General features: G+C 47.9%; 1 protein-coding gene across 1 annotated transcript in view; it reads left to right on the forward strand.

The window, feature by feature from the left end:
• The window catches only part of COL17A1 (collagen type XVII alpha 1 chain), a 40,867-nt gene that overhangs the window by 25,342 nt on the left and 1,864 nt on the right, over positions 1–13,661 (forward strand). Inside the window, exons 33-54 of the mRNA XM_032694359.1 lie at positions 303–338; positions 870–905; positions 1,136–1,216; positions 2,217–2,252; positions 2,951–3,031; positions 4,236–4,289; positions 4,411–4,452; positions 5,238–5,294; positions 5,457–5,516; positions 6,039–6,065; positions 6,154–6,195; positions 6,353–6,409; positions 6,781–6,828; positions 7,485–7,598; positions 7,860–7,997; positions 8,587–8,670; positions 9,638–9,766; positions 10,848–10,937; positions 11,491–11,604; positions 11,841–11,993; positions 12,744–13,163; positions 13,355–13,495. Coding sequence (XP_032550250.1) covers positions 303–338; positions 870–905; positions 1,136–1,216; positions 2,217–2,252; positions 2,951–3,031; positions 4,236–4,289; positions 4,411–4,452; positions 5,238–5,294; positions 5,457–5,516; positions 6,039–6,065; positions 6,154–6,195; positions 6,353–6,409; positions 6,781–6,828; positions 7,485–7,598; positions 7,860–7,997; positions 8,587–8,670; positions 9,638–9,766; positions 10,848–10,937; positions 11,491–11,604; positions 11,841–11,993; positions 12,744–13,163; positions 13,355–13,495 — 2,040 coding nt within the window. The remainder of the gene's footprint in view (positions 1–302; positions 339–869; positions 906–1,135; positions 1,217–2,216; positions 2,253–2,950; positions 3,032–4,235; positions 4,290–4,410; positions 4,453–5,237; positions 5,295–5,456; positions 5,517–6,038; positions 6,066–6,153; positions 6,196–6,352; positions 6,410–6,780; positions 6,829–7,484; positions 7,599–7,859; positions 7,998–8,586; positions 8,671–9,637; positions 9,767–10,847; positions 10,938–11,490; positions 11,605–11,840; positions 11,994–12,743; positions 13,164–13,354; positions 13,496–13,661) is intronic.

The raw sequence follows: 13,661 nt of genomic DNA on the forward strand, positions 1-13,661 counted from the left end.
TTCACCAGGGAATTTATCCAGGAGCCTCAGGACAGGTAGCAGTACCTGAAAGAAGCTACAGGTAAATCTAGGGAGAAATGTCATCATCTAGGGAGCAGTGGGAGCAGGGAAGCACAGGGACACTACCACCTCAATCTGTTCCTCCACATGCTGTCAGGAACCTGCTCATAGTGCTGAAAGCCAAGGTGTGGAATAGGGAACTCTATAAACCCACAGGTGAAACTCAGCTGGGGCACCTGGAAGAAGTACAGCAAACAATATTTGTACTAACCATTTTAAATTGTTTGTCTACCTCATATCAGGACTTCCAGGCAACCCAGGCCGACCAGGGGCTAAAGGTGAGTTTTGTTTCTTCCCTAATGCTCCTTTTCACTTATTTTAGCGAGGATTAGCTGCTCTGCTGACCAGTGCCTGGATCAACAGTGGCATCTAGTGGCTTTGGGAAGGGGAGGTTTGAGAAACACGGTAGCCATAGCTTCCTTGAGCATACAGGAAAGGCAGGGAGGGCATCTGCTGAGGGCTGAGTCGTGACAGCTCTTCACTGAGAAAACCTTAGCACGCCTGGTTCTGCCCTGAGCCTGTGAGTGTGATGCCTGGTGGCTGCAAGGGAAGCTGTGTGCCTGCCTCAGATAAATCAAGGCCTATTGCCTATGCTGGCAGATGTCGTGCTTGCAAAGCTGATCAGAGGATATCTCTGGATTAGCTGGGCTCTCTTACTTCCCCCATGACCTTCTAGTGCTATGACTTCTCAGGCAAGAGATCAGGGGCAAAGAGAACAGAAATTACATGTTTAATAACATAATGTCATTGAGCTAGTTATAGATCTTCCCCCCAAAAGAAGCTAATCTTTTGTCTCTTTGTTTTCCTAGGAGAACCTGGAGCTCCAGGAAAAGTCGTAAATGCTGGTACGTAGTGCTGTGTGAGTTCAAACACTTCTGCTTTTGGAGATTTTCTCTGTTTTTTGTTATGCATCCTCAGTTCCTCTCAACCATGTGTCAGACTTGTACTGAGGCTCCCTGTGTTGGGAGAATACCTCTGTGATAGATGTGGGATTCCTTAAGCATAGATTTGTTACACATTCACGGGATGTGTGCAGATAACTGTAGGTATGCAAATGTATGTGTTTGTTTTTCAGAGGGCTCATCAACTATTACCCTGCCAGGCCCACCAGGTCCCCCAGGCCCACCTGGCCCCACTGGACCTCCAGGTGTTCCAGGTGAGGAAGCTGCTCCCCTGCTGTGGATTTTGCAAGGCAGCTTACATTGCTGTGCATCCAGTTCTTATTTTAATGTATAACGTTCATGGTCTCTGCCAGACTGCCCTGTCTGGGAGGCAAGATGGCTCATGGTCCTCACCCTTCCCTGCAGAAGGACCAGGGTCAGGCTGAGTTAGGAAGGCAGCAGCCTCAAGGGAGAAATGGAATAAGATCACAGAGAAGAAGGACAGCAGGGAGGGACAAGAAGATGAAAAAACTGGGCGCGCTGTTTTTATCCTTTGATCTGATAAGTACAAAGTAGTGATATGTCAAATCCAGTGAGTAGAATCCAGCTCTTTTGCTGCTCAGGAAAGCAGGCTTGTGTCTGATCCCTTTCCTGGCACTGTTACTGAAATCAGGAAGTGCTTGTTTTCCAGTCTTAGCTTTCAACTCAAGACAGCGGAATTCCCTCATGAGTATCTGGAAATCTTTCATACACACACAGACACAGACACACACATACTCTGGCCATGCATGAGCTCAGTCATGAGCTCAGTCCTCAGATTCCTCTGTCCCTGGTCAGACACTGCCCTCCACATGCTGGTGTCAGGAAGCAGAGTTTCTTAGCTCTGGTTCTCAGGGCACTTCTGTGCCTCTTCAGCTCTATAGCTGGAGCTAATCCTGGTTTGGTAGAGCCAGTCTCAGTTTGCAGCAGAGAATGCAAGAGGGTGCCTGTTGCATTTCTGTTGTGGTCAGTGGCATTCTGCTTATTTCCCCAGTCTGAGAGGCACCAAGCACTTTAACTGTCAAATGATGGAAAATAAGCATCTTCTCCAGGGCTTCAAGTAATACATGGAACATTGATTCATTCATACCCCACAGCAATTTCATTTAGTTGTATAGAAAAGTACATTATTTGATAGTCTTAGTTCTTATAAAAGGGTATTGATTCTTTCCTGCTACTGTAAAATACAACCAGGAAAACCTAATGAAACCTGTTGTTTTCTTCCCTTGAAACCAGGTCCTGCTGGCCCAGCTGGTCTCCCTGGACAGCAAGGTATCGTTGTCCATTAGCTTTGATTATGCTTCTTAAGAGAACAGAATTCGTTAGTTTTCCTCTGTTTCTAATTCTCTCAGCCCTTGGCACATTCCTTCTCTCTTTTGTTTGCAGATTTCTTCCTTTCAGTTCATTTTGCTGTGTTATTTGGCTTAATTAATCTTGTGAAGAATTTCTATTGTTTTTTGTTTTCCCAGGGGAAGAAGGAGGGGGGTAAGAGGGTGGTAAGAACCAGAGTATTGTGGATGCTGCAAATGTCTGTTTTTCCTTATGTTATTTTTTCTGAGGACTGGTATTTCTAAGGCACTTCTCAAGTGCAGTTACCTCTCTGTGATAGGGGATATAACCCAGCTGGATACCTCCTGCCATTTTGAAAGGCAGGAGAACAAACTAGAGCCCAATTGGGAATAATGTCACTGTGAAACCACTGCCAGTTGGACAGACATCTGTTTGGAAGGGCCTGAACAGAGCTGACCCCTTAGAACCTCTCTTAGCTGGTTTTCTATGATTCTGTTAGAGCAAATTTTGCAGTAATTTCCACACTGGAACACAGTATCCCTCAGAGCTGGGGACTGCTCTCACTTCATATAAGAAAAGTCTGAACCCATTGTCAGGGAGGTGAGGAGTGGGTACAAAATATCACCATCTCTCAGTTACATAATTCACTTTCTGATTTTCTTTTTTTTTTCCTGAAAAAGGTCCACGGGGTGAGAAGGGATCCCCAGGTGAAGCTGTGGTAGAAACTATCAAAACAGAAGTCTCATCATTAGCATCTCAAAGTAAGTGGCTCTGCCTTCCCAATCCTTTGCTTGGAGACATGTCAGAGCCTGAAGGCCTGCTCTCAGCTACCAGGAGATGCCTCTACCTCTTTCCCCTCAACATGACACAGGGCAAGTGTGTGTCTATGTTCGGTGGTGGGACTGCCTCTTCTGCCCTCCTTCTCATCTGTGCATCCCAAAGTCATTTCAGAAGGCAGTAGATAGCACCAGGCCCATGTCACAGAGAGGGAAGCTGAGGAATGGTGACTGGTGGACAGCTGCTAACAGCAGAGATGGTCACAGAGCTGAAAGGTTTCAGCCTGGCCTTTCAGCCACTGTGTTCACACAGGGCAGTTCCCTGTGCAATATGAATGTGGAGCCATCTGCAAGAGGAGAACCAGTTTGAAGAAGCACGTTAATCTGAGCAACAGAAATAATCTCTCTGCAAATTAGAGGATGAATTCACAGGGGAGCAAATGCTATTTTAAGATGAAAACAAGTGGAGCAGAACAGAATGGTTTAGCAACATCCCAAGAAGATTGCTTGTTCTTCGCAATACTAGGCACGTGATGCACTTTCAGTCAGTGTTCCTAGGGTCTGAGACCTCTGCAAATGTGCAGCAGAGGCAAGGTAGAAGAGGGCATACAATTATAAGTGATCCTTACCTGATCACCATCTGAACAGGGCCATGTAGATTCAGACCATGCTGCAGTACTGTCTCGTTCCCCATTCAGGAGTCTTGGATCTCAGCATCACTAAACTTTGAGTCTGTGCCTTTACTGGGAGGTGAGGGTGCATCTCACAGTACAATCAAGATAACCCAGTGCAGCTATTTGTTAAATGATGTCTGCGTTACGTTCTCCTCCCGAAACTTGCCTCTCTTTTAAATAGTCTTTCTTCTCCTTGAAAGTTCTTTCCCTCCTTCTCTGTCCTTTGAGTCCTTTGCTATTTCCCTCAGCAACCATTACTTTCCTCCCTGTGTTCAATATGCTGCCAGCCTGCTCAGCACTCTGTTTTGCTTCATATCCTAACCTGCAGGCTGGCAACCAAACACATATATCCTCTGTCTTCTCTTCCTAAGCTTTGGCTTAGGTCACCCAGGTCCTGCCTTAGTCCACCTTTGATTGTAAGAACTTCTAACAGCAATCTATCAATAGAGTTTCCATAGCAGCAGTAGCTCCATAGCAACAATTTTCCCTTGTTTGTGTGTGTTTCTTTTGCACAGTGCTGGGAGATTTACAAGGGCGAGCAGGACCACCAGGTCCCCCTGGACCACCAGGTAGGTAGTACAGCAGAGCTCAGTACTTAAGCAGGGGGATGCTCACACACGTGGCACATTTCTGGGCCATGCAGTTTGCTGAGTAAATATTCTATAATACCCCTGTTTCTTTTGTCATCAGGTGAATCTGTGCAGGGACTCCCTGGACCTCGTGGTCCACCAGGTAAGAACTTGTTCCTCTGAAACAAAACAAGAAAGTGGGAGGTTTTTCCAGTGCCTCTATTCTGTGCCTTTCAGTATCCCAGGTCTTGTACCTGGTGGAATTTAGTAGGCCTGACTTTACTAGAAGCAATATGTCCCATAGTGGGTTCCTATTAACTCAATTTCACTGCAGCAAGATGCCACCCAACAGAGGACATTTGCTTTGGCAGAGGTTTCCAGCCAGAGTAGTATTCATAAAAGCCATATTTTTTGGAAAGACACCCAAAGTTTTCAAGTTCCCAAAGGAATTAACTGCAATCAATTCCATATTTACTTCTTACTTGTCCAGACTTAACTTCCAGCTGTGGACAGATGGGGAGGTTCTTATCATGAGGAACATATCCCCACTCCCCCTCCTACATAGATTTCCCTTCACCAACCAGAACAGGGGAGGTACAGGAGGACATGAGAAAGGAGCACAACCCCATTCCTTACTCTCTGCTCAGTAGGAAGAGGGGGCAGGTCAGGTGTATGAACATTCCCTTTCACTGTAGTGAAGGCCAGCTGCCCTAGGCACCCTGTACCACAAAGAAAAGAGTCTCTCTGTCTTTTGTCTGCTACAGTGGCAAATTATAATGAAAATTGACTAAGAGGGATAGATGTGTGTGGAGAAAATGATGATATGAACATCCACTGGGAAATACTTGAGCTAAGGCCGTGGCTGGAGATGTAGCAGCTCTGACATGCATTTACATACATCGCTGACGCTCATCTTTCCTGAAGCCTTTTTGTGTCCCTTTTGCCTAGGATTACCTGGACCTCCAGGCCCACCAGGGAGACCAGGATCTTCCATGTCCACCTCAGGTAGGTTCTTATCACTCATTCCCTCACCTGTGCCCTGGCGATGTCCTGTTGGGGTTCCAGAGAGCACATACTTGGCTGGGACCAGAGAAACCTTGTGTCATATTCTGTTTGGTGTCATGTTCTGTTGGATATCACGAAGAAATCTTTTTGTTTTAATTACAGAAGGATTCTTCACAGGCCCACCAGGTCCACCAGGACCACCAGGCCCGAAGGGAGACCAAGGTGGGTATATCCTGCTGCCTCACCAAAGTGCTAGATGGATCTCACCACCTTAGACTGAAAAGAAGGAAGGATGGGTTTGAGCGCAGGAAGCATCCTGCCTTTCTGTGGCTGTAAGAAAGCTTAGCACAGTTGTCACCAAGTAGGGACTCCTGTCTGCCATAAAACAAGTCAGTCTTTTTCGGAGAAATTTGTTGGCCTCCAGTACTAGTGGCAAGGCAATAACTGTATTCCCATCTCAACTTTTCAAGCCCATTAGATTCAAGAGCATTCAGAGCTTCAAATTTGCCATTGAAGGGGAACAGTCTTTTTGCAAAATGCACTGTGGACTAAGTCAGTGGAAGGAGGGGTCCCTTTGAATTGTAGCTCAGATCTCAGCTGGCAAGAAATTGTGGCACCCACTACCTTTACCCATTTCTCTCCTGCAAATTGAAGGCCAAGACAATATGCTGCAATATGGGCTAGGATGTTGCAGAGGAGAGTAAAGCAACTAATAACACTGTTCCTCTGCTCCCCTGTTTACAGGTGAACGAGGTCCACGAGGACTCACGGGTAAGGAGATTTCCAGAAGGTGTCAGTGGGGTTCAGGGTAGGTTGCCTGTGTATATAACTGCTCCTCCATTTTTTTTGTCCCACACAGGAGAACCGGGTGAACCTGGCCTTTCAGCATTCTCCTCCCATGGTTAGTCTGTGCCCCCTATCCCCTTTTGAATTCGTTGCCCCTAGGCTGAAACCAGGGGCAAAATTCTGCTCTGTTGGTTCTAGCTTGGTTTTAGCGTAGCCAGGATTTTGTCCACTTTATTCCTGTGAATCTCTGACTCTCCTTCTGCAATTTCCAGGTGAAAGAGTCACCATACAGGGTCCCCCAGGCCCACCAGGCCCACCTGGACCAAAAGGTGAAGTTTAAAATCTTCTTTCTTTCTTTCTTTGCTGATGGTCTCACACAGCAAGCAAGGTTGAGACCTTGACAGAACCTGGTTCTTTGGTAGCTACAGCTGTGCTCTCCCTGCCTTTTCAGGCAGAGCAGGATTATGGCAGTAGAATTGCTCTGAGCACAAGGCACTTGAGCTGGTCACAGAAGGCTCAGGAAAGCTGCTGTAGCCTCTTCCTTATTCCCAACAAGCTGTTAATTCAAGGCAGTCATTACAAGGACTGGGTAGTTGCTTCTTGGACAACATTTAGCTCAACTGTTTTACATGACCAAGCTATGTAACATGCAGTGCCCCCCATTACAACTGTCTGTCTCCCTTCCCTCCCTGTTTTCCAGGTGATGCAGGTGTCCCAGGTGCTCCCGGCATCCCAGGAGCATCTCGAGGTAAGAGGCCAGATGATGGTTAATATTAACAAGGCTCTGATATTAACAAGGAATGCTGACATCCCAGTGGAGACTTTGAAAAAGCTCCTTTGACTTTTACCAGTGAGGTTGCCAATATAATGCTGATGGGATTTCTGTCCAAAACCTCTTTTTACACAGCTTTCCTTTAATCATAAAATGTAAGAATTGTTAGTTTTCTTTTTTGCAGCTTACTGGGAATCCTTTGAGCCAGAGTTTTTCCTCTGTGTGAGTAGGTTTTTGAACTGGTGCTGCCCAGGCTGACTGGGATTGGGAGCAGCGGGGCAGTGAGATTAGACTAATGAGCTTGAGTGCTTTATAATCTCGATCTGTATTCTGCACAGCATTGCACTGTGGTGCACAAACTGACCAGTTCTGCCCATTCAAAGGTCCCTGGACTCAGCCCTGCAGAGCTGCACGGGCTGAGTTACAAGATGCTGGAATAATTGAAGACATTATACTTCCAAATAGCCCATGCACAGACTGTGTTTAGAGATGGAGGGGGAGCCCCTCCCTAGTCCTTTTCCAAAGGTCTTTCCAGACATGTTGGAAGGGCTTGATGCAAATATACTTTAGCATCACTTGGTCCAGTGCAACCATGCCAAAACCATTCCTTCTCCTTACAATGCTTTCTGTAGGTGGATCCAGGCAAATTCAGGGGCCCCCAGGACCTCCTGGGCCACCCGGTCCTCCTGGCCCAGGTGGAAGTTCATCTCAAGAGATTCAGCAGTATGTCACTGACTACCTGAAGAGTGAGTATAACAAGATTTTTGCTGTGGGTCAGCAATGCATGCCTATCACTCTTTTGCTCCCTGAGCCCTTGTCCCCCCTTTAGAAACAGCAGCCTTATTACTCTGGACTTAATTCTGTTGAATACTGTGAAGTGCTGTTGCCCACTATGGCCTCTGCAGAACTGTCCTTCTGTTTTCCTGTTCTTTGCCAGGTCCAGTAATTGTGCAAATAGTCAGTCTTTCCTCTTACTGATGTGGGCATATCTTTGGCTTCCTACCTAGGTGACAACGTAAGACATTATTTGACTGGTGCCCAGGGCCCACCAGGCCCTCCAGGTCCACCTGGAGTTATCACCACTGCCGATGGGATGACCCTGGATTATGCGGAGCTGGCTACCCGTGTTATGAGCTATATGACAAGTAAGCACTGTGTTGGTAAGCTCTGTACTGAGCCATACTCTCAGCTAAGCTTGTACAGCACCTGGGAGGTGAGAACCAGGGAGAAGCAACAGTCTTTAGATAGCAGCACCTCAACCATACTCATCTTCAGCAGTCTTGGCCCAGGATTCCACAGAGCTGAGGTGCCCTCTGAGCCTGGTCCTATTTTAGTGGTTAGATTAATTAGCAGTTACTGCTGTTTAAAATGTCTTACATTAAACATGTGCTGTTAGACCCTTTAACACCCCAAGACCCAAAACAGAGGCTCCTTTATTTTGTATATGAGTATATACCCCAAGTATTCTGGGGTTGTCTTGTAGGCTTGAGGCCCTGCTAAAGTAAGTGAAATTCCCAGAGCTTTTGAAAGTAGCCTGGAAACTCTGTCAGAGCAGCACAGACCACACAGCTGTGGAGACAACCAGGATGTATGAGATAGCAACTGATTCATAGTTGGGGGCATGAGAAGCCCATTCTACCAGTTAAACTGGATTAATTCAGCTTTCCTTTGTCCCCTCCTGACCCCTCTTCAACTTCTGTCTCATCCTGATGTAAAACCTTTTCATTCCAACAGGCTCTTCAGGTCACTATGAGTCATTTGCCAGCTCAGCATCAACTACATCCATTTTGTACCAAGAACTTCTGGACCTGCTGCAGCGTAAGTGACCCTCAAGGGAATGTGAGACTAGGGGTAAAACATCCCATCATCCTGGAGATCTGTCTTTCCCTTCCAGTCCCCTGCCTCCATCTGGAGTTACCTGCACCTGCTTCAGAGGGCAAAGGGCTACCATAGGTGCTGCTGAGTGACCTGTGAAGTCTTCCATGTTCTTTTGAGACAGATTTGTGTGTCTTGTACTGGAGAGTTCATCTGCTTTCCAGAAGTTTCCTTACCTTTTTTACCCTTTTGCTTTTCATACCCACAGTTAGAACTCTCTTACTCTCTTCCCCTCCCTTCCCCTTCTTGTCTAAGTGGCATCTGCCTAAGTCCTTCCTTTTCAGGAATTCCCACAATTTTCCCCAGTCTCCCTCCCACTAAACCACTGAACTTTTCCAGCTCCCTCACTCTCTTAGGGTTCCCCTCATTCCTTTTGCCCACCCCAAAGTCTTGCTATGTTATTGTCCTTAAGGGGAGGAAGATCCCCAGCTCTCTATATTCTTTTCTATACACTGTTACTATGGACTGATAGATAATCCTCCAGGATGTCATTTTGCTGTGTCTGAGGGTATTGATGATACTGGCCAGCCCTGAGCTCCAAATGACTACTGAAATGCCACACGCCTCAGTGTGGTCTTTTCCCAACTGAGCTGCTTTTTATTCCCTTTACCCAAGATGTTGTCCAAGGTGTCCCAAAGAAATAGAGCACAAAGCAGTCCCTTTAGCAATCCAAATTCTCATCTGCCTCAAACCCTTGTTGTAGGAGATTCCCAGCTCTGCCACAAATGTTTCTGGCACCACACACAGGACAGTTCACACTCAGAAAAGACTGGGGGAAAGGGCTTTGCATCCACAGGTTTTGATGCTCTCCCCAGTGGTGGGGGCTCAGCTCACGGGCTGTGAATTCCTCACACCTGGTGTCTGTGCAGCAGCTGGATGGCCTTAAAAGGTGCATTTTTTTCATTTCTAGGAGAAGAAATTCGCCAGTATCTCGTTGGACCTCGGGGCCCACCAGGACCTCCTGGACCAGGGGGAGATGGCACATCTCTGTCACTGGATTATGATGAGCTGACCAGGCGGTTTATCAGCTATTTGACAAGTAATGGTCTTGATTAGTGTGTGTTTCCCTCTGTTCCTTTGAGTGTTCAGCAGAAAGCTCCTGCTGCCAGTCAATGAAAACAATTCTAGTGTTGACTGTGTGAATCCCTATGTACTGAGACCTCCTCACAGGGGCTGTGAGAGACTTGGAAGAGAGCAAACGTACCCTGTAGCTAAGATACTACCCACAGTCTCTAAGAATGAGTGCTTGCTTTGTTAAAAGTTGAGCTTAGGAACATAATTTCACCTTAGCCATCTTAGAAGTACCATTGACAGCTTTAAGTGCCTTTTATAACCCATTTCTTATTGGCTCTGTGGCCAGGATATATCTCCCTGTGAAAGAGGTCTGTGCCCACTCAGGCAGCTCAGGCAACAAATTCCTAGAAGTTTAAAGTTAATCAAAACAAATTCCATGTCTCTGCTTCATTTTCCCTTCTGTAGTGGGGTGATATGGTATGTAAGAACTGTTGGACAGAGAGGACCTGGAGCATCCCCAGCAGCAGTGCTGAAAAGCTGCAACTGGTAGCTGCAACTATCTGCTTAGGAGCACAGCCTGGTCTATGCCCAGTCTCTCTGAACTGCCCTTGGAGACCAGGTCTCACTAGTGGACTGCTCCTAAGATGGAGGGAATTTCCTATTTTGGTCTGGAAGCAGGAAACTGCAGTTTAATGGCTGTTTACAGCTTAAGCAGGACAGCTGCATTTTGTCAGCTGCAAATCACAAAGTGCAGAGTGTTGCCCCAGAGCTGCAGACACAGGGAGAGCAGCACATGCATCAGCCGGCAGGTCACAACTGAGCTGCAAATCTGGGGGTACCCCCACCATGTCATGGGTTCATGGGGTGCAGAGCTTTTGCCAGGAATAGAGGCCTGATCTCTGCCTGTCTGCAGGTGTCCTTGTGTTGAGGTTGATGGGCAAGCTCTAACTCCAAGTCCAGAACAAGGCTTGATCTCTGGTTCCCAGCACAACCTGCTGATGAGAACACTCCATGCTGCAGGAGTCCCTCCTGCATTGCCTGTGAACAAGCCCTGCAGCCTGTCTGCTCATACTGTTCTGACAATATGGATCTGTTTGATTTTGCAGGTTCTGGTATGAGCATTGGACTTCCTGGACCACCTGGGCCTCCAGGGACTCCTGGTGTATCCTACAGTGACCTCACAGCATACCTGCGAAGTAAGTGAACTTTGCTCCCCTGCTGTGGGTGCCTACACAGCCCTGAGATCTTGTTTTACAACCTTAATCTCAGAATTTCCCCCTTTGCCCATCATGACAAATATAATCCTGTCTGAATAAACTCTGATGGCCCCTCGTCCTTAGCAGCACTGCAGACCTCTGGGCTATGCCAGGACCTGCACACACCACAAGGGGCTGCAGCTGGATCATTGTGCTCCTGTAGGGAGCAGCAGAGACAATATCTTAGGAATGGGCATGGAGGAGCCCTTTGTTGTATCCACACTCTGCAGCATAAAGGTGTAATTTCTTATGCCACTCTTTAAAAGTATATTTAAAAAACAGGGACTTCTACTCTCTCTGGAATCTCCTGACTTTCCAGTGTGATGTCTACACACAGGGAAGTGAGGTGCCCCAGGAAGGCTGCACCAGAAGGTGCTGGGGAGAAAAAAGTGCCTTATACTTGGCTGTATCTGGCATTACCTGTATTGTCAAGGAACATTCAGCAGGGTTGTGGTTGTTTGGGTGACTTCTTTTCTTATCTTGTGTCTTACAGACTCCGAATTCAGTGGATTTGTTGGGCCCCCTGGTCCTGCAGGGCCCCCAGGACCTCCAGGGATCCCTGGAACACCAGGCACCACTTTGGAGGATGTCTCTGCCTACCTACAAAGTAAAGCACTTGTGTTTCTCAGAGATTCTGTTTGTAGGTGCTGGGGGAGCTGAGGCTGAGATTTAGCTTATGAAGGGTGAGACTACCCACTGAGAACAAGGTCACTTTAAAGAAAAAAATCTCATCATTATCATCTGTAAAGGAATGGAAGTTGGGGTTGGAAACATTCAAGATCCCCAGATGTGCAATTTCCTTGTCTTCTTGCTGATGAAAAATAATTCTTTCTCTCTCTCAAGATGTGGGATACTCTTCCCTTTCTGGAGTCCGGGGCCCACCTGGTCCTCCTGGCCCTCCAGGACCCCCAGGCTTCTCAGGAACTGGCCTTTTGTCCTATGCTGACATCACCCACAGCGATGAGTTCAGGAGTGAGCTGATCCAGTACCTGAAGAGTAAGGAGACACCATCCATCCTCCCTGCACACATTCCAAGCCATGCTTTGCCCCGTGTAGGTGCTCTCTGCCACAGCTGAGGCATTCCTGTAGGAGTCTTCCCTGAACTGGGGCTGCAGAAACACCTTACCTCTACAGCCAGGTCTATGTTGTGCTGAATCCTGCAGGGTTGTCTCCTCTCAGTCCAACTGCCCGTCCAAGGTCCATGTTGTGACACAACAGGGACAGGCACTGGGCACTTAAAATTGGCCTGTGCTGAACAGCGAGTCCCCAGTAAGGACACTGGCAGAGTTTTGCCATGGGAAAAGCATTCTCTTTGGCAAGCACCTGCCCCCAGAGCAATGGATGATTCAGGGGTTGGAAGGCAGCACTGAGGCAGCTGTGAAGCAGCTTTGGTCTGAGCTCATCCTGCCAAGTCATCCAGGGCAGTCTTTCAAAAACATGAGGCTCTCCTCACTTTTGGGAGACTGGTCACAGAATGGCTGTTTTGTCAGAGGTGCTGAAATTAGCCCGAGAGGAATGCACCCTTCTGCAAAGTCAGTGGGCATGTTCCCAAGACTGGGCACACAAAACTTTGGGAGAGATGGGAAGGAGGAGGGTGCCACCTGTAGAGATCAAAATTGAAGTACTTTCCTGCTGCCTGAGAAGTGGCACTGGATGAGGGTTGGTGGGACAGAATTTCACTCAGGTGGTAGCACAGGACCTTTGCCAAGCCCAGTGTCCCTGAAGTTCTCCCCTTGTGTTTGGCAGGTGATGAAGTCCGAAGCTACATCTCAGGGCCACCTGGGCCCCCTGGGCCACGGGGACCACCAGGACCCAAAGGAGACAGTGGCTTCATGGCTGGGTCTATGTCTTCATCCTACCAAGGGTTACGGACTTCTGAGCGCTCACATGGAGGATCCCTTGGTGCTGAGGGCTCCCATGGGGGGTCGCTGGGCACAGGCAGCTCATATGGCAGCTCCATGAGCAGGATCTCCTCTTACCACTCCTCAGTGGGCAGTGATGGCACTTATGGTGCCTCCATGGGTGCTGATGGGACTTACGATGGGTTGCTGACAGAGGAGGAATCCCACAGCAGATCAGCAGGTTCAAGCAGATCCTATAGCAACTCTTTCTCTGGTTCCCTGGATTACAACGAGCTGGCACTCCGTGTGTCAGAGAGCCTACAGAGTGAGTGAGAAGCCTGCTTGTCCTGACCCTCCCTGTCCCAGCCTAAAACTCCTAACCCCCTGTGCCTGCTGTCATGCTGGTCACTTCTCTCCCCTTCCTGCTGCCTACCACTCTCCCTTACACCTTCCTGCCTCAGCATCCAGCCAGAGTTCTCCTAGAGCTCCTTTCAAATGACATCTTTAATTCCTCAGGCCGAGGTATTCTTCAGGACCTGATGTCTTACACTGCACAGGGACCTGCAGGTCCCCCAGGCCCTCCTGGTCCCCCTGGCATCAGCAAGGTCTTTGCAGCCTATGGCAATGTCACTGAGGACCTCATGGACTTCTTTAGAAGTAAGTGATGCTGACTTGCCAGATTCTCACAGACCTAATGATCTTTTCAACTTTGCACGTTGCAAAAGCCAAGGTACACCACTGGGGGTGGATGGTCTTTCAATCTCCTTCCTCCCTTGCTGGGGAGGTGCAGTCTTATCATTAGGAAGGACATCAGTTTTTCCCA

This window comes from Chiroxiphia lanceolata, chromosome 8 (genome assembly GCF_009829145.1).
Source record: "Chiroxiphia lanceolata isolate bChiLan1 chromosome 8, bChiLan1.pri, whole genome shotgun sequence".
In the NCBI taxonomy this organism is placed as follows: Eukaryota; Metazoa; Chordata; class Aves; order Passeriformes; family Pipridae; genus Chiroxiphia; species Chiroxiphia lanceolata.